The sequence below is a fragment of the Choloepus didactylus genome, chromosome 6, assembly GCF_015220235.1.
Source record: "Choloepus didactylus isolate mChoDid1 chromosome 6, mChoDid1.pri, whole genome shotgun sequence".
In the NCBI taxonomy this organism is placed as follows: domain Eukaryota; kingdom Metazoa; phylum Chordata; class Mammalia; order Pilosa; family Megalonychidae; genus Choloepus; species Choloepus didactylus.
This window is the reverse complement of record NC_051312.1, coordinates 123993761-124020834: the sequence shown is the minus strand read 5'-3', so window position 1 is coordinate 124020834 and position 27074 is coordinate 123993761. Positions and strand designations below refer to the sequence as shown.

At 38.2% G+C, this 27074-nt stretch overlaps 1 protein-coding gene across 1 annotated transcript; it reads right to left on the bottom strand.

Moving 5' to 3' along the window:
* Nucleotides 1-107: 107 nt before the first annotated feature.
* On the bottom strand, nucleotides 108-25686 carry ACAT1 (acetyl-CoA acetyltransferase 1). The gene is made up of 12 exons (XM_037841326.1): nucleotides 25538-25686; nucleotides 16076-16123; nucleotides 14952-15069; nucleotides 14597-14692; nucleotides 14264-14364; nucleotides 10790-10933; nucleotides 10197-10347; nucleotides 7809-7904; nucleotides 6767-6880; nucleotides 5816-5880; nucleotides 4025-4182; nucleotides 108-408 (listed from the first exon to the last, which is right to left on the bottom strand). Exons 1-12 carry the CDS (start codon nucleotides 25607-25609, stop codon nucleotides 288-290), a joined length of 1284 nt encoding a protein of 427 aa, XP_037697254.1. The 5' UTR covers nucleotides 25610-25686; the 3' UTR covers nucleotides 108-287.
* Between the last annotated feature and the right edge of the window lie 1388 nt (nucleotides 25687-27074).

Here is a 27074-nt window from a genome sequence, read left to right as displayed (position 1 = left end):
TAGAATCTTATAGCTATTTTTAAATAATATTACACATTGGTATTTCAAATAGTATAAATTCATAATGTAAAAAAAATGTGTCAAACTACTACTATTTAAAAAATCAATGTAGAAGAAAAACTTTATTTGTAGTTTCAAAAGATTTTAGGATTTCCTCGTTTTTATCTTTCAAAAACAGAGTTAAAATACAAAATTAAAAACGAAGCTGGTTACTTTGAGTATAAGCTGATTGTAGTCACACCCATTACAGCAAGCCATTCTGGTCACATAGGGTTTGTGTCCTTTGTCTACAGCTTCTGAATCAGCATGGCAGAAGCACCTCCTCCTCCATTGCAAATACTGGCAAGACCATATTCTCCTTGCTTCAAGGCATGAGCCATATGAATGACAATCCTAGCTCCAGACATCCTAGGATTAAAAAAACATTTTGGCCCTTTAATGAAGTACAGAATTTGTGATTAATCGAAAACAAATTCAAAATTAACTTCGTCAAAAGCTTCTTTAAGAGGTGATTTCACTAAGATGGTGGAGTGAGATGCTCCAGGATTCCATGGCAAAAGTTTTAAACAAGCAACAATTAATAGAACCATCTTTTTTCAGAGATCCAGAAAACAATTAAAGGGTTGCAGTAGGTGGGCGACCACCGAATCAAGAAAAAGGCATTGTAAACACGGTAAGAGAACCTCAAGATGCCTTTGCTGCTGCCTTCCCCATCCCCACCCTGGCTCAGAGCGTAGATAGACTGCACTCCCAATGTGGTTTCCTGGTGTATAAGTCATATCATTTGTGAAATTTGGGTATTTTCAGCCATGGGAGAAGGATACCAAAAACAATGAATCAAAGAAATGAAAAATAGGAGATTTTATTCCTGGGCATGCCAGTGCCAGGAATAAAATCCTCTTCCCCTCACTTGGTCCTGTGCAGCTTGCGAGTGCAGGGGCAGCACAGCCCGGGTCCCTCATGCCACAGATGCCAACTATAGAGCCCCTCACAGTGGCATATCCAGGCACAGGGAACCAAGTCCACAGAGACATGGGGCAAAACACAAGATGCTGAGGAGTGTTGCATACAAAAGGGACCCTGGGAGGAAAAACAGACCACGGCAGAAGTGTTGGCAAGAGGTACACTCAATCCAATCTCTGTTTGCCTGACCACCTAAACACAAAGCTATGGCTTGATCAAGAGAACAAATTAAAACTTCAGAGGAGACACAGAATTTGCAACAGTAATCAAAGAAGTTAAAACAACTCTAAATCAATTCAAGAAATTGTAGGGGAGTATGGATATAGAACAAAAGGATGTTAAGAAGACAATGGGTGAGCCTAAAGAAGAAATTATGCAGATGAAAGTTACAATAATGAAGATTAAAAATAAACGACAGACATAACAGCAGATCTGAAAAGGCAGAAGAAAAAAATCAGTGAATAAGAAGACAGGAGAATTGAAATCATACACCAATACAGATAAGAAAAAATTGCAGTGTCTTAGGGCTGTGTGTGACAGCAAGATGTGTACAAACATATGCATCATGGGTATCCCAGGAGGAGATGAGAAGGGAAGGGGGAACAGAAAGAATATTTGAGGAAATAATGGCTGAAAATTTACCAACTATTATGAAAGACATAAATATACATGTCCAAGAAGCACAATGTACTCCAAACAATAAATCCTAATAGACCTACTCTGCGCCAGTATAGATGTATTATGTCCCCCAAAATGCCACGTTCTTTAATGCAATCTTGTGGGCCAAACATGTTAGTGTTGATTAGGTTGGAATCTTTGGATTAGGTTGTCTGCATGGAGACGTGACCCACCCAATCATGGGTAATACCTTTGATTAGACTATTTCCGTAGAGGTGTGGCCCCACCCATTCAGCATAGGCCTTGATTTAAACACTGGAGTCCTATAAAAGAGCTTACAAACAGAAGGAGCTCAGTGCTGCAGCTTAGCGAGACATTTTGAAGACAGCCTTTGAAAGCTGACAACTGACATTTTGGAGAATGCCATTTTGAAACACAACCTCGGAGCAAGCAAACGCCAGCCACATGCCTTCCCAGGTAACAAAGGTTTTCCAGACACCAGTGACCTTTCTTCAGTGAAGGTATACTCATGTTTATGCCTTGGCCTGGACATTTTTATGGCTGAAGAACTCTAACTTTGTAACCAAATAAACCCCCTTTAGAAAAGGCAATCTGTTTCTGGTATTTTGCATAAAAGCAGCATTACAAACTGGAACATACTCCAAGACACATACTAGTCAGAATGTCCAATGACAAAGATACAGAGAGAATTCTGAAAGCAGCAAGAGAAAAAGTGATTTGCCACATACAAGGGCTAAGTGCCAATTTCTAATCAGAAATCATGGAGGGAGGAAGGCAGTGATATAATGTATTTAAGGAACTGAAAGAAAATCTGCCAGCCAAAAATTCTTTACCTGGTAAAACTGTCCTTCAAAAATGAGGGATAGTTTTAAATATTCACAGATAAATAGAAACTGAGAATTTAATTAACAAAAGACCTGCCCTACAAGGTTTACTAAAGGGAGTTCTATAGGCTGAAAGGAAAAGAGACATTTCCCGATTCTACAGGTTGAAAGGAAGAGTCACATTTCCCTATTTTAAACCTTACTACAAAGCTATATAGTAATCAAAACAGCATGGTACTGGCACAAGGACAGATCAATGGAATCAAGAGTTCAAAAACTCACATCTGTGGCCAACTGATTTTTGAAAAGGGTGCCAACTCCACTAAATTGGGAAGGAATGGTCTCTTCAACGTATTGTGCTGAGAACTGGCTGTCCATATATAAAAAATAAGGGTGGACCCCTATCCTTATACCATATACACAAATTAATTCAAAATGGATCAAAGTCCTAAATATAAAAACCACAACCATAAAATTAGAAGAAAACATTGGGAAGTATCTTCAAAAATCTGTATTAGGCAATGATTTCTTTGACTTTACACCAAAGCATGAGCAACAAAAGAAAAAAAAATCAACTTTTGTGCAAAGGATTTCATCATGAAAGTAAAAAAATACCACCTACAGAATGGGAGAAAACATTTGGAAGCCACATATCTGATTAGAGTTTACTACCCCAAATACATAAAGAAATCCTACAATTCAACAACAAAAAGACAAACAGCCCAATTAAAAATGGGCAAAAGACTGAATAAACATTTCTCTAAGGAATATATACAAATAGCCAAAAAAAGCACACAAAAAGATGCTCAAAAAATCCAGTACGGCAATGCAAATCAAAACTATAAAATGAGATACATTTTAAAAACAAAATAAGTGCTGTCAATGATGTGGAGAAATAGGAACCTTAATACATTGTTAGGGGAAATATAAAATGGTACCAGCTGTTACAGAAAACCATTTGGTACTTCCTCAAAGTTAAACACAGAACTACCATATAGCCTGAGAATCCCACTTCTAGGTATATATCAAAAGAAACAGAAGCAGGGATTCGGGCAGATATTTCCACACCAATGTTGACAGCAGCATTATTCACAACAGCCAAACAGTTGAAGCAACCCCAAGTGTCCACCAACTGATGAATGGATAAAGAAAATGAGGCATTTATATACAATAAAATATTCAGCTGTAAAGAAGACATAAGGGCCAATGCATGCAACAACATAAATAAAGTTGAGGTTATCATGTGCAGTGAAATAAGCCAAATAGAATGGGAAAGATATTGTATGATTCCATTTGAATAAAATTACTAGAGTATGCACATCACAGAGCTAGGAACTAAATTAGAGGTTACCAGGAGCAGGGGAAAAGGGGACGGATAGTTAAAACATAATGGATACAGAGGATCTGTTTTGGGTGATGGAAAAGTTTTTGCTAATGGATGTCGATGACAGCACAACAGTGAATTAAGTGTTAAGGAATATGATGTATGCAGTCTACTCTCAGCATTTAGAAAACAGATAAATTACCATGAAGTTTAACTAGAAATACAAAGGCAGCTATTAACCAAGATAGATAGTTTTCCTTATGATTTTACCTACCCAATTGGATGTCCCAAAGAAACAGCTCCTCCATCGATATTCACCTTTTTGGGATCAATCTCCAGCATTTTAATGTTTGCAAGTACAACCACACTAAAGGCTTCATTTACTTCCCACATTGTAATACCTTCTTTATTCAATCCTGCATCTTTAAGGACCTAAAATTTTTAAAAAGATGATGTTCAAATTATTATCACAATTTATGTATTTTCATTGTTTTCTTGAAATTCTGCGATTTTCATTTGTATTTCCCTTAGAATTAATTGTTTAAATATGGAGTTTTTAATTTATAAGAGGAAGGACCTTTTCATTTTCTGATTTTTGTTTGAATTTCCCATCCTTGTGCACTGAAATCAAGGAATTTTGTTTGTATTATTTCTATTTTAAGGAGCTAGAAAGAACTTGGTTTTCTTAAACATACCATGGATATTTGAAAAGATGTATTCTCTACTTTGGGTACATAACTTAATATACATTCTTAAGATCTACTTTACTGAATATATGCTATATTCTTTACCTGTCAAAGAGGCATATTACTATCTACTAATAGTATATTTGTTTTTCCCTGAATCTCCTGTAGTTTCTATTTTATAACTTATTATGGGGTTATTCAGCACAGATATTCACAGCTGTTGTATCTTCATTGTTAATTGTTTAAAGTCTTTCTATATGTGATCTATTTGTTTTGTTTTGTAGTTCCTCAGCCATTCAGGAAGATGTTTTTGTTCTTGCAGTTATCCTTATACTAATAACTTTACAGGATATCACTAGTGCTGTTTTTCTTTAAAAAAGGAAATTTTACTGTTACAAGTTTAAAAACTTAGCATGAAACTCTTCCTTTCTCTCCTTCACCAGTGGACTAAGGTAGCTTTTCAAGCTCAAAGGTTTTCTCTAACAGCAGAACACTTAAAATATGGTACTGAAGTGTAGCCACGTCTCTAGCTCTCAGAATCTAGTTGGGGTCAGAATCTAGCTTCTACCTTCAGAACCCAGAACTCTTCATCATCCTTGCTTTCCTATGTGTGATGCATTCAGTTTCAGAAGTTGTGTATTTCTGTCACTTTCAGAGATCTTTCACCTTTGGAAGAACGTTACTCTCTTCTCATTTCTGATCCTTCTCTATCCTTTTTTCCCCACTGATTCTGCTTCTTTAAATCTGGTCGATGCTCTCAGAAGTTCCCTTTCAAGTTGAGGCCCTCTCGTCCTAGAACAGAATATTTTCTGGAGATTTCTAAGATCCCTGAACTTCTTCATCACTCCCTCTTTTTCCCGTGGCCTTTTAGCAACTTCTCAGAGACTTGGTTACTTCTGCTTTGGTAATATTTAACTGACAATTTGGAATATGCAGATTTTCTATATCTAATTTCAGTGCTTACTCTAAGACCTGCTTCCAGCAGTTTCCTTTCAGGATGGAGACCCTCCCTACCTTTCTGTAAGTGAATTATTTGTTGTTTTCTACTACGACAACCAGGATCATCAGTATTCCCCTTTTCCTCTGCTGCACCAACTCCCCTTTGCAATTATACCAGGTATGTGAGTTCAGGGTCACAGTTACTTAATTTTTATCTGTTCTACTGAGTTTTACTGTGGTTTGTGGTTGTTCTTTTATTTATTTTGTTTTGTTATCTGTGTTACTCTTAACGGTTTTCAGGAAGACAAGTGGGAATTTTAGGAACTAAGCTATCTCTAAGTTTTAGCAGATAAGTTACACTGAAATCTAAAACCTGCAACCTTGGTATATGCAAATCAGAAGTTGGCATAATGGAGTGTGGTCCCTCACTTTCTTCTTACCTTAGGTACAGCATATGCAGGCGCAACTGGAAAATCAATAGGTTCTACAGCAGCATCAGCAAATGCTATAAAAAAATTATTGTTAATATCTTTTCTACAAGCTACCAAAACTACATCTAACAACTGTTACATATAAAAGCCAAGTTACCCCATTAAATGCAAGTTTCCTGATCCCTGTAAATATATTTGCTCCTTTTATAAGATTCTACACATTATAAAATTTTACCAATCATTTAAGCCAATGATTTTCAAATGGGGGTGGGGGTTGGAGCTGGGGGCTATTTACCACCAGGGACATTTGGTACTGTGTGGAGTCATTTTTGGTTGTAATAGGTGGGATGCCATTGGCATCTAGTAGACAGAGGCCAAGGATGTTGTTAAACATCCTATAATAAAGAATTATCTGCCCCAAAATGTCAACAGTGTTAAGGTTAAGAAACCCTGATCTAAGTTAAGAATAAAATGAAGTTATAGGCTCCTAGTAAAGTAACAAAAGGGCATTTGTTTGTCTTATGAAGTGCTTTCAAATATATTAAGTCAATTCCCTCAGACACCTGATGAAGAAGGCAACGTAGATTTTCCAGTTAAAGAGACTGAGGGCTTACTTAGGGTCACATAGTTAATAAATGCCAGAACCTCTAGATTTCTTAGCTCTAGACTCCTAATCCCATATTATTTTTATTCTACCTTGCTGCCTCTCTGGGATAAAATATGTACCGTGTTTCCTCCCATTCACCATAGAGGACAGGGTAAGTTTCTAAAATCTTTTCTATAAAGCAAATTATAAAGAAAATGTTAAAGGCGTTTCATTCTCAACTACTACATGTATTAGTTATGTCACAAAGTACAACTATATATAGAAATAGCCAACTCCAATATCATCTATTACCAACAAGAAAAACTAATTTCAGAAAGAGGCTGAGGAATAAACAAGGTCAGAATATTTTGTACCTGCTATTCTTGCCAATGGCTTAACATTGAACCTCTTGGCTGCATCTGCAGTCATCAGAACCACAGCAGCTGCTCCATCATTCAGTGTGCTAGCATTGGCAGCTGTGACTGTACCTAAAAGCAACGATGATTATAAAGTCAAAACATTCCTTCACACTGCATTCGTTTCAATTACCTGTTTAAGCACTGCCTGGATTGTTAAGTGTACAGGAAATTACAAATATGGATGGAGGTAATTCCTACACCCAGGAAACATACAGCATGTATAGCTACAAAACTATTAATGTAAGTGCTTTTTTGTACTAGTTTTTTGTAACAGGTTTTCAAAGCTACACTGGGTTAATATGCTGGTCTACATACAATTCAAAGACAGGGACCAGTTCATTCACCTTTCTCCCCAGAGTCTAGTTCTTTGCTTATACAAAACATAAAAATCATTTTATATTAAAACCAGTGTTAAAAGCAGGTATTTCTCCTTCTCTACAATAATGTAAAGTTAAATAGCAATGAATACTAAAAATCACTGAATTGGGTACACTTTAAATTGGAGAATTACACCTTACACTGGAGAATTTTGTAACATGTACGTCAGTGAAGCTGTTTGTAAAAAATTTAATTATGAAATTATAACTTTTAAAAATGCTTTTGCAGTGTAAATTTTTATGATGCTTTTAAAACACCAAATGGATCCACTCCATAAACAGGTATATGTTATTGAGAAATTCTATGTGGAAAGGAAAAAACATTAATTTCAGATTATCACAACTGCAGAAACCAATTTTAATAAAGGAGAACTGACCTGTCAATTTTAAAACCATTAATTAACATAGAACATTCAACAGTTTTTCACTGAAGACCCTCTACATGCCAGCCACTGCAGATATAAGAGTGAGCTAATTTCATTTGAGACTGATATAGTTAATATATTAAACAACAACTAGATGTTTTCTAGAATTGCTTTTGAAAAATTTTTGAAGCAATTCCAAAAGTAGACATGTTACACTGATTCAATTTTTTCTTACACTTCACTGTTAATACTAACCATTTTCTTTTTGGAATACTGTCTTCAGTTTTGAAACTTTGTTAAAATCAATACGTTTATATTCTTCATCTTCTTTAACCACTACATCAGGTTTGCCTAAAACAAAAATCTTTTAAGTTAAGTAATCAACACTCAAGACAACAATTAGTCATTCGGCAAGAAACTGTTACACGAGGTGCCAGTTTGTGCAGCTCTTTGTATGCAGGCATACCTTAAACCAGCCCAAATAAATTCTTTTCTAGAATCTACCACCTATTCTGTTATCTTAGTGTTTAAAGAGGAGTTAAGTAGTTTATAGAATTTAAATATTCTACACTGTCACATCCCATTTTCTTCTCTCTCAGTCCATTTCTATGATCAGTGATGGTCACACTCTCCTGACCACAATAGTATACATCCCCCTCCAGGCTGGGTATGCTCTAGTATTCCATCATCCGGGACACGGTATTTGTTCCAGGAATGGGAATGCAACCTAAACCAAGCCGATGAGTCTTTACTGTGGATTTCTTCTGTGGAGTTGGTGAGGAAGGTGAATTCCCATTTTACTAAGAGCTCTACAGATGTGACTCTAAAGATGGAGGCAGTTAACTTATGGAAACCTGAACGAATAAAGCACAAAATCATGCAGCAATGAGAAGCCAAAAGAACATGTCTAATAATATTGAAACACCAATTCCAATTCCTTAAGTTCCCAGAGCTGTGTGGTTGCTACTGTTCATCCTTAGTTCTGGGACATACCCCAGCAGCCTTCCAAAAAACCATTTTTTTACTTAAACTAATGTATTGTCTGTCTTTCAAGTATATGAGACAGAGTTCTAAAAAATATGTTTCTCAATTTAAAAATAATATGCTCATGGAGGTGGCCTAAGGGTATCAACAGGTGAATGAAAGAGCCAACTGCAGTGTATACATACAACAGAATATTGAGCGGCTGCAAGAAGAAATGAAGTCATGAGGTATGCAACTAGGTGAATGAACCTTGAGGACAGTATGTTCAGTGAAATAAGCCATAAATGAAAGGACTGATATTTTATGGCCTCACTAATACAAACTACCTATAAAGAACAAATGCTGAGAATTGAATTCAAGAGCTCAGGTTATCGGGATAGAACATGGGCAGAAACTGGGCAATCGACAATGCATAATTACAAAATGTTCAATAAGGCTTACTGTAAAAGCTTCCTAGATTGTAAGCTCTTAAAGCAGTCACATCTATTCCCAAGTTTCAACTGTTATTTAAGAGATGTTCATTTGGTACAAAATTTATATTCTCTAAAGCACCCTATCTAATTCAGCCTGTATGGTCAGTTTCTTTAAACACTATAAATTACATGGAACCTTGAATAGGGAGTAAGATCTTGTTGGTTTGCACAGGTTGCAAGCATTAGGGACTCCCAATCTAATAATTCAAGCCCTCAATCTTGGGGCTTGCAATTATGAAACTTATTCCTGCAAAGGAGATGCTAAGCCTACTTATAATTATGCCTAAGAATCACCCCCAGAGAACCTCTTGTTGCTCAGATGTGGCCTCTCTCTCTCAGCAACTCTACAAATAAACTCACGACCCTCTCCCCTACGTAGGACATGACTCCCAGGGATGAGCCTGGCCCTGACATTGTGGGATTGAGAATGACTTGTTGACCAAAAAAGGGGAAAAGAAATGAAACAAAATAAAGTTTCAGTGGCTAAGAGATTTCAAATAGAATTGAGAGATCATTCTGGAGGTGATTCTTATGCATTATATACTCATTTTTAGTTCTGAATGTATTAGAATAGCTAGAAGAAAATACCTGAATGTGTTGAACTGTAATGCAGTAATCTTGATTCTTGATGATTGACTGTATAACTATATAGCTTTTATTGTGTGACCATGTGATTGTGAAAGCCTTGTGACTGTGACTGGCACTCCCTTTACCCAGTGTATGGGCAGATGAGTAATAAAGACAAAAATATAAATATAAATAATGGGGGAGAATAAGGGGTATGGGACGTTTCGGGTGTTCTTTTTTATTTTTATTTTTTCCTTTATTTTGGAGTAATGAAAATGTTCTAAAATTGACTGTGGCAATGAAAACACAACTGTATGATGATACTGTAAGCCACTGATTGTGTACTTTGGATGGAACATATGGTGTGTGACTGTATCTCAATAAAATTGCATTTAAAAATAATAATAATATGTTCAGTGGCTCTTGCAAATGGATTGACATCTCATCTTAAATCGGGTTGAAATATACTCTGATCTGGCAACTTTTCCCTTTATTAACAGTAAGCATAAATGTCCTCAGCTGAAGTGAACAAAGATAAAAATGTACTAATTTTTTTAAAATTGGCAACATGTAAAGATTATTAAAAATTAAAACCCATTTAGAAACATTATCCCTCTACCTTTTACTGTAATTGTCACAGGAATAACTTCGTTTCCAAATTTTCCAGCTTCCCATGCTTCTTTACTTCTGGTGTAGGAGTTAACAGCATAAGTATCCTGTTCATCTCGTGCAATATTCAGCTTCTTTGCAGTATTCTCAGCACAATTCCCCTGTTAAAAGGTGAAATTTTTAAAAACTAATTAACTTTGCATAAATTACAAAATAGTGGTTAGCAGTTAATATTTAACTAACGAAACTTTTTTTAAAATATACTTCCTTCTGCATTGGGTAACTTTTCACTCATGCCTTCACCTTCAAAGGTCTGAATTAGCCCAGAAGTTGCTATTTCAAAAGCAAATAATTACATATTTATGGAATCCATTATTAGAAGTCAGAAAAATACCCTATTTCAAGTGTGGGACAATTTCTCTTAACAACTGAGTCAAGCTAGTGCAATGGTCTTAGAAAAATGTTTCCCTAAAATGAACGGGTAAAATCCACATTTACAAAGGTCCCTACTTTGGTTCAGTTTCTAAAATATATATATTCACTAAGAAAAATCAAGCAGTATTATATACAGCTGTCATTTCTCCATTACAGAGCAACATTTACCATATGGATTTTATTGTAGACATCAGTTAGCCCATCTTTTACGATCAAATCTTCAAGCTGTACTCCACCATAAGGTGTTGCTCCTCTGTTCATTACATATGGAACATTAGACATGCTCTCCATTCCACCTGCCACCATCACATCCTGCCCAGCAATACACAAAACTCAATGTGAATTCAAATAGCAGTTGCAACCACAGCTTTATGTTAACACATAAATACTCTTTACACAGCTATCAACAAAAAATGTTCTACATGGATTTTTTTAAACATTTGTTACAGAGTGGATATAGAAAGTACCCTCTTTGCCCTTTGAACCTAATGAAAAGAAATGACCTAAATCATGTAATGATGATTAAAATGAGAACTGGACATTAATAAGAATGGCAGGAATCCTTCATGTAGGGCCATTATGTGAAATTCCTATTCATATTGTAATCCTTCACTCACACTGCTAAAAATGTAATATTCTAGTCTTCTGACGTATTACAAGTAATCTCAGTTCATGGAAATAATGCTTCTGCTACTTTAATTGAGGTCCTTATCTCTCCCAGGACAGCTGTAATAATTTCCTAGTTGATCTTCTGACATCCAGCCTTCCCTTCTTCCAAGGCATCATCTACACTCATCTAAGTTGCTTTGGCTAGAATGTTAAGTCTGATAATTTCACTCCTTAAAGGACTATGCCGAGGAATAAAGGACAAATAGAAGTTCCATACCACAGATACCTAAACAGTTTACCTATTCTGAAATACAGAGGTTATCAATTAGTTCTCACTAAAATACTGAGTATTTTCTGGGGATGATGTCAATAAGAAGTGACAGAAAATAGATACCTATTCTTCATGATAAAGTAAAATTGGCAATTTTCTAAAATCATAATTAAATATTCAAAACAAGGCAATTCCGAGTACTCATATAGGTCAGATAATTGTATACATGTACACATGAATCAAATGATACTAATTCAAAGCATTTAACTAGTGCAAATAGCATTCGCTAGAGAACCACAATAAACAGAGACAAGACTTTCCTTGTCATTCAAACAGTTCTGAAATGTATCCAAAGACTCTCATGACCATTTTCCACCCTGTGGTTTGACAAGAGTTTGGTAACACTCAATGCTGGTAAGGATGTGGGAAAACAGGCTCTCAGAATCTTTGGAAAGTGTATAACTGGTACAGCTTTTATGGAAAGCATGTGAAAATACCACAATTTAAAATCCTTTGACATAGCAATTCTTTTAGGAATTTTTCCAACAGATTTGCAAATGAAGATGGCGTTTTAATGTCTTCACTGCTGTGTCTCCAGTGACTATCACATAGTAGGTGCTCAGCTAGTAAGGGTCAAAACAAGAATTGGAACCAGCCAGGTTACTTGACTCCAGACTTTATGTGCTCTTAACCACTATACCACTTGGCGTCACTAGAGTTGAATCAAGTAGCTATAATTACACAAAAATAAATGTTAAGTGGTACTCACTGAGGCAGTAGTTAAAATGGTAAAGAACTGGAGACCACTTAAATGTCCATTCAATAAGGACCCATAAAATATATTACAATTGTTCAATTCAATGTTACACTCTTTTTTTAATTCAATTTTACTGAGATATATTCACATACCATGTAGTCATACAAAGCATACAATCATTTGTTCACAGTACCATTATATAGTTGTGCGTTCATCACCAAAATTAATTTTTGAACATTTTCATTACCACACACACAAAAATAATAAGAATAAAAATTAAAGTGAAAAAGAACAATTAAAGTAAAAAAGAACACTGGGTACTTTCCCTCCCCACCCCCCGTTTTCTACTCATCCATCTATACACTGGACAAACGGGAATGTGATCCACATGGCTTTCCCAATCACATGGTCACCCCTCTTAAGCTACATTTTTATACAATCATCTTCAAGATTCAAGGGTTCTGGGTTGTAGTTTGATAGTTTCAGTTATTTACTGCTATTCATTAGAACCTAAAAAGGGTTGTGTATATTGTGCGTAAGAGTGCCCACCAGAGTGACCTCTAAGCTCCTTTTGGAATCTCTCTGCCACTGAAGCTTATTTCATTTCCTTTCACATCCCCCTTTTGGTCAAGATGTTCTCCATCCCACGATGCTGGGTCTACATTCCTCCCCGGGAGTCATATTCCACGTTGCCAGGGAGATTCACTCCCCTGGGTGTCTGATCCCGTGTAGGGGGGAGGGCAGTGATTTCACCTGCCAAGTTGGCTTAGCCAGAGAGAGAGGGCCACATCTGAGCAACAAAGAGGCATTCAGGAGTAGACACTTAGGCACAATTATAAGCAGGCCTAGCCTCTCCTCTGCAGTGCAGTAACAGGCTTCCCAAGGGCAAGTCCTGTGATTGAGGGTTCAGCCCATCAAACTACCAGTCCCCAATGTCTGTGAGCATATCAGCAACCATCAAGATGGGGAAGCCCAAGACCCCTGCATTCTCCCCTAGCTGTTACACTCTCTTATGTGCTGATATTGAAAGATCTCCAAGACATTAAGTGGGGCACAGAGGTTAAGCAACTTGCCCATACTTTCTCTGCCTTTGAAGAGGAAGACTACACAAGAAGCTGGTGAATGAGTCAGAGAATCAGAAAGGGGTATGAAAAAAAGATTTTACAAGTATCTGATGCATTAGCTCAGGCATCTCTCCATCCTTTTTTCCCTCTTTGCCTTGCCTTATAATTGGAAACAAAGCATGAGAGATTAACAGCAAAGGGCACTCATAAATTGTGGTTCTTGTATAAATTATTTGTAAACAACTCACAACTAATTTTCACATGGTGTGTTATGTCTTGACAGGCCGGAATGCACTGGATCAGGATAAAGATAGCTCTTTTCTAATTTCAGCCCTGTAATTTTCCGTTTGTAGCTGAGTCTTGCTTTTCTTCTCTGCAAAATGAAGGGCTTGGATCTGATAAATTAACTTCTATGCGTGTATGTCGCGTTTCCTAACACCACAGCACTATTTGTAGAGCAGCCTATCTCTTGCTTGATCTCAGGTTTACACAAGGCCAATAGAAAGCACATAAAATTTTACAACTGAACCTGGGCATGTAGATACAAGTTAGTCATCAATCCTGGGCTCAATCAACAATCTGATTCCTAGGGCCAACACTTATCCTTATTTGTAATGAAAACCCTCCTTATTCTGGCAAACACAGAACTCAGGATATGTTAAATCACCCAGAATCTCAGAGAAAGACCTAAGAAAAGGATCATCCCAAGATAGAAATGCCTCAGCTAAAACTTCTTTTTAACACAAGACACTTAGGCTATCCTTTTAGCCTCTACCTTCAAATGGAATTAGCAAATCCAGATGCTCCTGAGTGTGATACAATGTAATAACTGTACTTACAGGAAAGAATTTCATTTCTAAAAGTTGACAGTGCTTGGATTTTTAGTCTGTTCGTACTGGACACCATTTTAATTAAAAAACAGAAAAGAAGTTGCTTCTTACCTGATGTCCACACATAAGACTCTGAGATGCCATCATAATGGCCTTCATTCCTGAAGCACAAACTTTGTTTACAGTAGTGCACGGAGTAGATATAGGGAGGCCTAAAACCAAGATAATTAAGTCATACTCTTGAATAACTAAGACACCTTCACACACAGCTGTAAAATTAACATTAACAGAAGATAGATTAAACTATAAAGAGCAACAACATTCCTTCTTCCAATCTAAGTTTAGAAGTGTTAGAGTATTGCATTTAATATTTTATTTAACAGTTGTGACCCCTGTTTTGCCATTATAAACATTTTAAGTATAAAGGCAATGTATTCCTGGTACCTGCACCAAGTGCTGCTTGCCTTGCAGGAGCTTGTCCTTCACCTCCTTGTAGAACATTACCCATGTATGCTTCTTTCACTTCTTCTTTTGGAATCCCTTTTGAAAAAATTAAAAAGATGTTTCCATATTTTATTTTCATAATTAGTTATTACCTAATAAGGTACATGGCATTATATAGCGGGAATGGTTTCTTTTTCTTGTCATTTTTGAGTTTCATTCCTAACTCGATAATGCAAAGACTTCTTCTATACAAGACAATTAAAAAATGTCAGCATTGCCATTTCTAAGTGCTATGTATATAGTAAGTGCAAAATCATTTTGTCCCCTCACCACAAAGAGCAAAGCAACTACTAACCTGCCTTTTCAATGGCTCCCTGAATTGCAATAGAACCAAGTTTAGTGGCTGGCAGTGAGGAAAGGCTGCCTAGAAAGGATCCAATAGGTGTCCTTACAGCACTTACTATGACCACTTCCTGGCAAGAGAGAAGAATAAATTATTGTATTTAAATATTTTACCAAAATTGTCTTTCATTAAACTTACAATCCATATATAAACAAGCAAAGAAACACACTATTTTTATGAATGACAGTAAAACTAGTCAGTTTAACGCTACTGCATTATGATTTAACACCTTACAGAAGACGTAAAACCAAACCAACACTAAAATATACGTGGATCTTTCCCACTTCTCCACAGGAAGTATGAAACCAGGAGCTTAAGTTTCATTCTTCAGTCAAAAATTTAAGGAAATGTTCACTCTGCCCTTGTTAACTGCATAATAAACAGCCCAATTCAAAGGGCCCTTTAACTGAAGTGAATCCTGGGCTAGGAATCAAGACCTATATTCTAGACAGGGCAACACTACTTTACTAGTCCCACAGCCTAGCCATAATTTAATAAATGATTACTAAGAAAATAATATGAAAATTAAGAAAAAGCAGATAAAAGCTCTCTAAAATATAAAATACTATTTTAACAATTCTCTTCTTATACTTGCCACCTTCCACATTCTCCTACTAAGCTCATGGATAAAGTAAGAGAATCATTCCCTAGATTTTAGTAGAAAAATACTATTGAGCCACTTTAGAGACCTTATAAAACAAAGAGAGGTGATCGGGTAATGGCCCTTCCTGTCTAATCCTTGGCCTGGACCTTCTCTTTTAGGATCCCTGTGGCCTCTGCCTTGTTCCAAACATGTTATGATGAGGGTCCCTGAGAGTAAAGAAAGAACACTGCCCAGATTTAGAGGGGACACTGTTTTGCAGCAGACTATGGGGAAGAAGCAGGAATTATACAGGGGACTAGACTGATATTTTTAATGTTAATCTGGGGATTTAAATTAATTGTAATAAGTAGCCATATGATACTTCATGCCACAGTCCTGAGTTGACCCTCACATATACCCAAATCAGAAGCATATGCATTTTCATTCCTTTAAATTATTGAACCTTGAAAGCACAATTTAAATGTATACTTACATTCAAAGTGGGTTTTGATACATAACTTCGCTTCATGTATCTGATTTCCTATAACATAAATATTTATAATGTTATAAGGCAAAAAATGTTAATCTGTATCATTTATTCTTCTCAGTGACAGAATTATAATTTTTTTCTACTTTATACTTTTATTTCCAAATTTTCCACAGTGAACATGTCATTACTTTTCTAATTAGAAAAAAAAATTACTACCTTGTAATATACTTTTCTGATTATTCATTAGAATGGTTTCCTTTAACTTCTGAAGACTTTATAATCCTAAAATTTTTTAAGTATGAACTTTATAAATTGTAGTTTTAACTTTAAGTTGTAAATTAAGTAATTTTAGAATCCCACAAGAAAAGATTATCATTGCTTTAAAATATATTTTATTTAAATAAAACTTGCTATTTCTCACCATCCACTACTAACAAATGTGTCTGGTTTATATGAGGCAAATGTACCGCATATAAATATGATACATATTCCAGATGAATTCTTTTTTAAGAAAGGAAAAAGTAAATATCCTGCCCCTCCTTTCACTTCTTTCCACTCTATTCTTGGGAACAAATGCCAACAAAAACAAAATCTGAAAATGCAGGTCACAGTTCAGAGATCCAGTTGACCTGAAACTGGATTATTACAGGTCAAAGAATACAATTTTTTACCCTCTGAGTTCAAAAAGCAAAATAAATATGCAAAAAAAAACAGCAGCTTATATTTAGAACCTAATCTTGTTGCTAGCTGTTATAATGGCCAATCACCTGTCACAAACAGAGCAATAAATAAGTCTACAATTGTCTAAAACTTTAAATTGACCAGAGTACTTATCTTTTCACAGATTAAATGTTCTTTTTCCTGACTCAATGCTTATAATGAACTGAAGCTTTTAATCTATATAAAAATTCATAGGAACCTAAGATGGCAGCTAGGTGAGACAGGGCAAAAAAACACCTCTGTGAAAAATACTAGATAAAAACCAGAAAGTGACCCAGAACACCAGTTCCAGCTATGCACCAGCCAGACAAGGTCTGCTAAATCCACAGGGACCGTGCATTTGGTGAAAAGCAGGAGTCTGCATTCTGAAACGAGTGAGTGAGCCGGCTGAAAGTCCGGCGGCCGTGCTGCAGTGTGGGGAACAGTGGGTTCGTGTTTGGAGATGGACTAGTTCTTTAAAAAAAAAAAAAACCCAGGAGCGGCTGCGGATATGACGGGGAGAACCGCGCAGTGAAGCACGGCAGGAGCAGGCTGGGCCAATGCCTCGGTGTCTGGCATGGAGGACAGCCCTTCTCACACCTGCTGCTGATTGTCCCGGGGCCAGGGGAGCAGAGGGGAGCCACAAGAAGAAAGAAATCACGCCCCTTGCCGCCATCTCCCCAGTGGGCTGGGGACACTGCTGCCCGGGGCCGGACCCACAGCCTAGAGACACAACAAGAAACCCAGTGTAATGGGGAGTCTTTCCCGCAGCACCGCACACATGCCACAATATCGGCTATGGACAGTGGCCTTTAGTGCACCCACAGCTAACTGTCCTGGAGCTGGGAAGGCGGAGCTGTGCGAAAAGGGGGAAATTAACACGTCCCATTCAGCCATCTTTACAGCAGGCTTGGAACGTCCCTGCACAGCCCCACGGCCCAGGACTTCCCTGGAGAGCTGGCGCGCACTTGTGATGTGGCACAACCTTCTCTCAGCAGAGGTCCTGGAAGAGAGGGGGACCCGCTCAGAAATCCCAGGGACCCTACACCAATACCAAGGACTTGTGAGTCAGCGGCAGAGACACTCTGTGGCAAGACTGAAATGAAGGCTTAGGCTCTTGCAACAGCCTTAAATCTCCAGGAACACCTGGGAGGTTTGATTATTAAAGCTGCCCTGCCTCCCTAACCACCGAGACACACGCCCCACATTCAGGGCAGACAGCACCAACAACACACCCAAACTGAGTTCACCAATTGAACCCCACAAGAATCAGATCCCCATACACCACAAAGACAAAGTTGGGGAGAACTGACTTGAGGGTAATAGGTGACTCATGGACGCCATCTGCTGGTTAAAGAAAGTGTACACCACCAAGCTGTAGATCTGACAAATTACAGATCAGTATTTTTCATATCCTGAAAGAACCCTATCAAGTAAAGCAAATGCTAAGAGGCCAAAAACAACAGAAAATCTTAAAGCATATGATAAAACCAGACGATATGGAGAACCCAAACCCAAACACACAAATCAAAAGATCAGAAGACACACAGTACTTGGCGCAATTAATCAAAGATCTAAAGACAGACAACAAGAGCATGGCACAGGATATGAAGGACATGAAGAAGACCCTAGAAGAGCATAAAGAAGAAACTGCAAGAGTAGGTTAAAAAAAATAGACGATCTTATGGAAATAAAAGAAACTGTTGGCCAAATTAAAAAGACTCTGGATACTCATAATACAAGATTAGAGGAAGGTGAACAATGACTCAGCCTCCTCGAGGACCACAGAATGGAAAATGAAAGAACAAAAGAAAGAATGGGGAAAAAATTGAAAAAATCGAAATGGATCTCAGGGATAGGCTAGATAAAATAAAACGTCCAAATTTAAGACTCATTGGTGTCCCAGAAGGGAAAGAGAAGGGTAAAGGTCTAGAAAGAGTATTCAAAGAAACTGTTGGAGAAAACTCCCCAAACCTCCTACACAATATAAATACACAAAGCATAGATGCCCAGCAAACTCCAAATAGAATAAATCCAAATAAACCCACTCCAAGACATATTCTGATCAGACTGTCAAATATTGAAGAGAAGGAGCAAGTTCTGAAAGCAGCAAGAGAAAAGCAATTCACCACATACAAAGGAAACAACATCATAAGACTAAGCAGCAACTACTCGGCGGCCATCATGGAGGCGAGAAGGCAGTGGCATGACATATTTAAAATTCTCAGAGAGAAAAATTTCCAACCAAGAATACTTTATCCAGCAAAACTCTCCTTCAAATTTGAGGGAGAGCTTAAATTTTTCACAGACAAACAAATGCTGAGCGATTTTGCTAATAAAAGACCTGCCCTACTTCAGATACTAAAGGGAGCCCTACTGACAGAGAAACAAAGAAAGGAGAGAAAAACATAGAGAATTTTAACAGACATATATAGAACATTACATCCCAGGTCACCGGGACACACATTCTTCTCTAGTGATCACGGATCTTTCTTCAGAATGGACCATATGCTGGGACATAAAACAAGACTCAATAAATTAAAAAAAAAAAAAAAAAAAAAAGAAAAGAAAAAGAAAATTGAATTTGTTCAAACCACATTTCTCTGACCACAATGGAATACAAATAGAAGTTAATAACCATCAGAGACTTGGAGAATTCACAAACACCTGGAGGGTAAAAGTGAGGGGGAGATGAAAACATTCCCAGATAATCAAAAGCTGAGGGACTTCATCACCAGTAATCAGTCCTATAAGAAATGCTAAAGGGAGTTGAGCAGGCTGAAAGGAAGGGACACTAAACAATTGACTGAAACTACATGAAGAAATAAAGATTTCCAGTAAAGATCACATGATAAATATAAATACCAATATTACTGTATTTTTGATTTGTAACTCCACTATTTACTTCCTACAGGATCTAAAATACATAAAGTGTAATGATAAATCAGTGGTTTTGAACTCAATGTAAAATATGTAATTTTTGACAAGAACTACATAAAGGTGGGGGAATGGAGGAGTATAAGAACATAGTTTATGCGTCCTATTGAAGTTAAGTTGGCATCAAAGAAAAACAAGATTGTTATAGATTTAAAGAGGTTAAATTTAAGCCCACGGTAAACACAAAGAAAGTATCAGAGAATATGACCACAGAGATGAAAAGCAGAGTATGGATTACTAGAAGTGGGGGAAGGGGCAATGGGGAGTTAAGAAATGAGTGTAGGGTTTCTGTTTAGGGTGAAGGGGAACTTCTAGAAATAGATGGTGGGAAGGTGATAGCACTGCAACATTCTAAATATGATTAATCCCACTAATGAAATGCTAGGGAGGGGGTGAAATGGGAAAATTTAAGCTGTATATATGTTTCCACAATTGAAAAAAAAAAAAAAAAAAAAGTCTAAATAGATGACAATTGAATGCCAAGGATGATCCTGGATGGGATCTGAGGATGGAGGACAGGAGGCTTAAAGGGACACAGTTGAGACATAAGAAAGAAAAAAAAAAAAAAAAAAAAGGAAATATAGAATGTAAGCTTTGTATGAATGTTGAATTTCTTGACCTTCTTAGCTGCACTTAATGGGACTGCATAAAAGAATGTTCTTGTTCATGGGAAATGTGTATGTGAATTATATTGTTTGTTCAAAGGTGTGCAGCTTGCTCTCATATGTTCAGAGGACAGAGCAATCGATTATGGATGATAGAGAGGGAGAGAAAGAAAGAAATGGTGGTGTGACAGGATGTTAAAGTTGGTGGACTGGGGTATCGGGGGAGGGGGGTTGGGGTATGCTGGAGTTCTGCGTATGGGGTTCGTATTGTTTTTGCAACTGTTCCTGTAAGTTTGAATTTATTTTAAAATAAAATTTTAAAAAAATTTATAATACAGCATAAACAGAAAGCCGATTTGACAAGTTGTGTTTATAGGTAGAAATAAACACAATAACTACAAGGTTCTCTCCAAACTAGTTTTTAAGAAGTATCTAGATGAGAATATACATGCAAATGGTAGCTTAGAGAGAGAATATTTTCCTAGGCAGAGGAAGAACAGCATTTAAGTAATCCGTTTTCCATGTCTAATACAACGAATTATTGTACAACGGCTAACTCAGGAGCTATTTTTCTTAGTCTTCTTGTGCTGTCTCACCCTCCCTTTCCCAATCTCTAAGGGCCGGAGTGCTCCAGGGCTTTGTTACAGACCAGTGTTAATTTTTCCAACTTCCCTCTCTCCTTACTCTCTTCACTCTGGATGGATGGCTCACTTCTATTCTTCAGGTCTCAGTTCAAAAGACTCATCCTCAGAGAAGTCTTCCCGAAGCACTACATGTAAAGTTGGCCTCTACTTTTACTCTCTTGATATAAAATTTTTATTTATTAATACACCTCCCATACTGTATAAGTATGTGATTCACATTTGTTTTATCTTTCTCCTTCAACATAATACCAGCTTTTGGAGAGCAGGATGGTATCTTCTGTTCACTGTTGCATCCCTATCACTTAGCACAGTGCCTAGTACTCATTAAATATTTGACGAATGAGTGAAAAAAATTAAGAGTATAGAGAGGACGATGAATACAGTGTGTAACACGCTGAATGAAGGCAACCAGCTGAGTCCTACCTGCCTGGCACATATCCTCTGAGGACAGCTCAGCTGCCCAGGCTGAAGAGGCACCACCTGACCACTCCAGGCGGAGCGAGGCATTGCTGCCTCACTTCCACAGCACCCTGCACACACGCTAATTATTTTCCCAGAACACATAATTTTGTAACCCTCAGGTAACTTGACTGTGTTTTCACACCAGACTACTGAGTTCCAAGACAACATTCATTTTGTTTTATTTACTTTATATTGCAGCGATGGCAGGAGATGCTAAATAAATATTTGAACAAAGACTGACCCTTGCTAGCCACTCTAAAAAATATGATCAGGTGGGGTAAATATGTCATGAAGTAAAAAACAGTATAATGAGCTGGGGGGTAATATGGGCCTACTTTACATGGGATGGGCAAAAAAGGCTTCTCTGGAGATGTCATTGGAGCTAAGAAATGAAGATTAAAGAGCTAGCCTTGTGAAGATCTAGGAATGAGCGTTTGAGGCATAGGGAACAACTAAGATAAAGGCCTCGAATCAGGAACAAACTTGGCACATGTAAGGCAGAGAAAGAACAGTAGTGCAGCAGGGGCATGAGCCCAGGAGAGCAAAGTATGATCTGAGGCTAGTGAGTAAGCAGGGACCAGAAAGGCCATAACAAGGGGTCTGGATTCTGGTCTGTGCACAACAGGAAGCCTTTATAAAAAATACTAAAGGCTTTTATAGTATAAAAAGGCCACTCTGGCTGCAATATAGAGAACTGACTGTAATGGAATAACAGCAGAACAAGGAAGACCAGACCAGAGTGCTAGTGTGACTAGTGCTAGGGTGGTAACAAGATGAGAAGATACAAACAGATGGATTTGGAATAGGATTTAGAGGTAGAACCAGTCAGAGAGTACTATTTTGTCATTTCATAGATGAGGAAACTAACGTACAGACTGGTCAAGCATCTGCCCAGTCACAAAGCCAGTAAAGGGCAGAACTGGGATTTCAAATGCAGGCAGCTCTACTTTTGGCCCCCGCACTACTGTAAATATTATATATTTTATTAATATCAATACAATTTAAAAACCTGGGGCAACTGCTCTTTCCAAAATACTGTATCACTTGTCAATTATTAATTACTCGCTCATGATATCCCTCAGTGGTCAATCCTATCAACAGTGACACTAACGTTTCATTATTCTTTTGTGAGTATAGATAGGTAGTACATAGGACACAAAAGATTTCACAGGTAGCATCTCTGTGCCAAAATAACTGTAAAATTCAGTCAAATGATTAGAAAATGAGCCACTATCAAGGAAATATTTTGGGAAAAAGGATCAAATCTTTTTTTTTTTTTTTTTAACTTCTCAACTGCTTAGTATAGAGGGACTGGCAGTTACTACTAAAAACACCTTAAGTTTAGGCATGTTATTGTCTGTGTAAGGAAAGAAATTCCTTTACATAAATATGCAAAACCTGCATTGCTTCATTCTTTTATTAAGGTCTCCAAGTCTTAAATAGTTATGCTCATTTCAGTTAGCATTTGCAGTCCTTACCTTATTTAACTCCTCTGCTAAAATCTTACATAACCACTCTGTTATGCTGGAATTTGACCTTGTTGATTGAGCACACCCTCCTTCTGGAAAATCTCACCTGTCTTGGCTTCCAAGTGACACTACATTCCCCAGGTTTTCTTCTAAACCAACTGTCCTCTCTTCACTAGCCTTCACAGGCACCTGCTTGCTCTCCCTCTCCCTGAAGTACTGCAGGCCCCATGATAGGCCTTTTGTCTTTTCCCTCTACACATTCCCATTGGGCGAGCTCATTAATGCCTGTGGATTCCACTGCCATCTACAGCTGATGATTCCCAAACCCTCTCTCATCCAGTTGTTGTCCTATGTTCCAGACCCTCTTAACTCACTGGACAACTCCAAACACAAGCACAAAACTCGACTCATTTCTTTCTATCCACCCCTGTATCTGCCCTCCTACAGTCCCTGTACTCAACGAAAAACTCCACCTCTACTTAGCTACCAAAGGCTGAACCTGAAAAATTATACTTAACTCCTTCTCTCTCATCTCCTCACAGCCAGTCATTGAGTTCAATGTATTCTATTGCCTTTGTATCTCTTGAATCTATCCATTTCTCTCCATGCTTATCACCAAACTATCACTCTTGCTTGATTACCACAACATTCTAACTGGCTGTTCTTTCAGCCTCTAAAAGAACAATGTTCAATGTCCAATGACTGACATTGGAGAATGCACAGAGAAAAAGAGAAAGGGAAGAAAGCAAAAACAATGAGTATGTATGTCCATCAAAATCATTCTACCTGAAAGAGACAATTTAATGCAGGGAATTAAACATACAGGTAGTAGAAGAACTGAAAACAGGCGACAGTTGGGCAGTACAGAGATTAGCAGCAACAGTAAGGCACTAGAACACTTAGGCTGCTTGAAATGCCAAATACAATACAAGTCAAGAAAGAAAAACAGAAAAAATCACTGGTATCCTTCAGCTGAGTGGCCCAGAAACCTAACTGCAGAGGGTTAATGAGAAATGGCTGTAAAATAAATGGAGGTGATAAGTACAAACCACTCCTTGAACCATAAAAGAAAAGTGATTACAGCCAGAAGGGCAACAAGTTCCAATAAAGTACATAAAGATTTGTTGACCGTGTGTACTGGAAGGCAAAGGGGAAAGAGCCAATGTAATGGATGAGAGGTCAAATTCCATTCCACAAAATGGCACTGAAAATTGAAAATCCTTTAAAACAAACAGATTTCCAAGCAAGATTTCAATGCTCAGTAAATGACCCCTTTGAATTAGTAACACCCAATACAGCTGTTTGCTAGAGTTCAATGACATGAAGTCCACAAACATGCTCTACTACCTATAATTTCACTTTTCTCATCAGTTAACATGTGTTTCCTTGTAAGTTCTTAATTAATCCATAAATTAAATTCTGCTCTTTTTTTTACATTCCTAGAGAACCTACTAGTTCACCTACTCAGCTTTGGTTGAAACCAGGTTACCTAATTACTTTTTTGTGATTCCCCAAGTCATTCCTAAGACAAATAATATGCTGATTGAGAACTCATCTTTCCAGAAACCTGTTCCTCTTCCTAATATTTTATTATATTATTCACCCAGGATTAATTGTAAACTCTTCCTTTTCTCTTGGTCCCTTACCCCCATCCCCTAATTGCCAAGTCCTACATGTATTCTTTTAAATCTCTAGCATAATCCTGGCTCCCTTTCAGGTCTTTTGCCAGCACACTAGTTCAAGTTATGTTACTTCACAGCAATTCTCCGTGAACTCTGATTATGTCAAAATCAAAAATATCAACAGTCCCCACTGACTTGGTTTCAAATCCAAACTCTTACAACATGACTGGATTTCAAAGCTCATTGACCAACCAAACCGGAAAATTGATATTTCACCAGCTACACCTTGAAGTTCTCTAGCTCTGCCAGACCCTAAATGTAGGTACAAGTTCTCTTCCTTTGATGTACAGTAACAGTCTTTCTTTCAAGGCTCTGTCAGTCTTGTGTTTGCAAACACCCTCCGGGCATCCTCAGTATGAAAGCTTTATTCATATATGAAGTACAATTTACTTCTTGAATTATCTGAATAACATTTCCCCTAAATTTAAGTTGCTCCAGAGTAGGAACATTTTGTTTACTAACACAGAATGCCTCACAGTTTGTAAGCCAATGATTAGCTGCTGCATGAAAAATAAAATCAACTCTCTTGGCAATAATGCTCACGAACATATTTTAAAGAAAATCTAGGAAACAGTTTCACCGGCCTTCAAAGAGGCATCTCTCCAGTCTACAGTCATGCAAGAGCGGATCCAAGGCCTTTCTGCCTCCCCAAATACGTGCCCATTTAACAGACCAATAGTAATAATTATGATTAAGGTGGATATCCTGGAAGTTGAACCGTACTTTGTAAAACATAAGCGAGTAGCCGCTGCGCCTCGGGGGAGCACGCGTGGGGCTGTCGGGGCCCGAGCGCCGCCGGGGGCCCCCCCGGGGCCTGCTGGCATTTAAGGCTTCGGGGCCGCGGGAGTCGCCGGCGCGAACCTTCCGAGGAGGAGAACGGGCAGCCGAGTCCCAGGGCCCAGTGCGGAGGGCCAGAGGGCCTCCCGGGGCCTCCCCAAGTCCCGCCCTGGGAACAAGCCCCTCTCACCGGAATCAGCCTCCGCAACAGGAGGCTGCACCCATAGCCGTAGCCGCGCAGGAGAGCAGCGGACGCAGCCATGGTCGCAGAGAGCAGAGCGAAGGCGTCAAGGACGGAGACCCGGAGGCGCAGCAAACCTCGTTGCCCGCCTCCAACGCCAACCCCGCAGCTAGGGCGAGCACCGCCCACCCGCCTCCTCCAATGGGAGCCTCGGAGGGCGACGGACGGCGGCTATTGGCCAGCAGCCAGAGAAAGGCGGGGCGGAGCCGGAGACCCGAGCTGGAGCTGCCTGCACCCGGAGCCTGATTGACAGCCTATAAGTGAGGTGGGAGGTGCGAGAACCGAAGCAACAATCACCTGAGCAATCACCCCAGGCGCTGCTGATTCCGCTTTCCCTCCACGTCCGACCTCCCGTTGCCAAAGGTTTTGTAACAAGACTTTTCCGTTCACTGCGCTTGCGTCTCTCACTTATCACCTACCCACAGGTACAAAGAAAAATCATGAAAATATTTTGAAACAATCTAATAAGCTTTTAGTTTGTGGTGAGATAATTTTGCGGTTGTTTTTCAGGAGGAGGAGGAAAAAAGAGGAATAGAATATGTATTAATAGCTAGCTTTATTGAATAATTCATAAAGATTATATTAATCCTCACAAAAACGCCAGGAAGCAGATGTTACTGTTACCCAGTTTAATTAATGCGGTAACTGAGGCACAAAGAGGTTAACTTTTTCTGCCCATGGTTGCACAGAAAGTGGTAGAGCTGGAGTCTGAGCTGATTATCATTACACTGCATTGTCTTCCTGTGCCTTTTAACAGACAACAATATAAATGTTAGCTGTGATTATTCTCATACTTTTATGCTTTGGATCTTCAATTGGGGACATATCTTTGTGACTTTGTATCATTATTTTCCTTTATTTTCGTCACATAGAAAAACAGAGTGACAGCATACAAAGCAAACACCTCCAACTCAACATCCAAACCAAGCCAGTCTTCCAAAAGAAAGTAAACTCTCCTGTAACAGTAACTTTGTAAATATAAAATTAAAACTGTAAGCAAGCTGGAAATTGTAATCTTAAAATGTAACCCTCGAAGCTGGAAGCAATCTACAATGAAAGCTTACTCTCACAAAGTAACAATATATAAATGTTAAGTCTGCACCTAGACCTGAATAAACTTTAATCTGTTGCCTCAGACCTCCCAGATATGAATAAGCCCTTCCTCTATCTTCCTAGACTGGAAGGCACTTTTCCCAGCTGTCACAGGATGTAAATCCTAAAGGAAGTAGGATAAACTAAAATTCTCCAGACTTTGATTACCTGTTAACTAAGATGATTATCTGTCTCTGATGAGTGTAAAATGTAAAAGCCAGTTGGGAAATCTTCCCGTCCTCCCGCTGGTGTGAATACATACTCTTTTCCTCTTCTGCCCCGTTCAATGTGACTTTTATTGGCCATGCTGAGCGACAAACTCAGATTTGGGAAATGCCCCTTCTACGGTGTTTGGCATCCAGTGTCCAAATGACTTGCTGCTCAGTGGATTCCT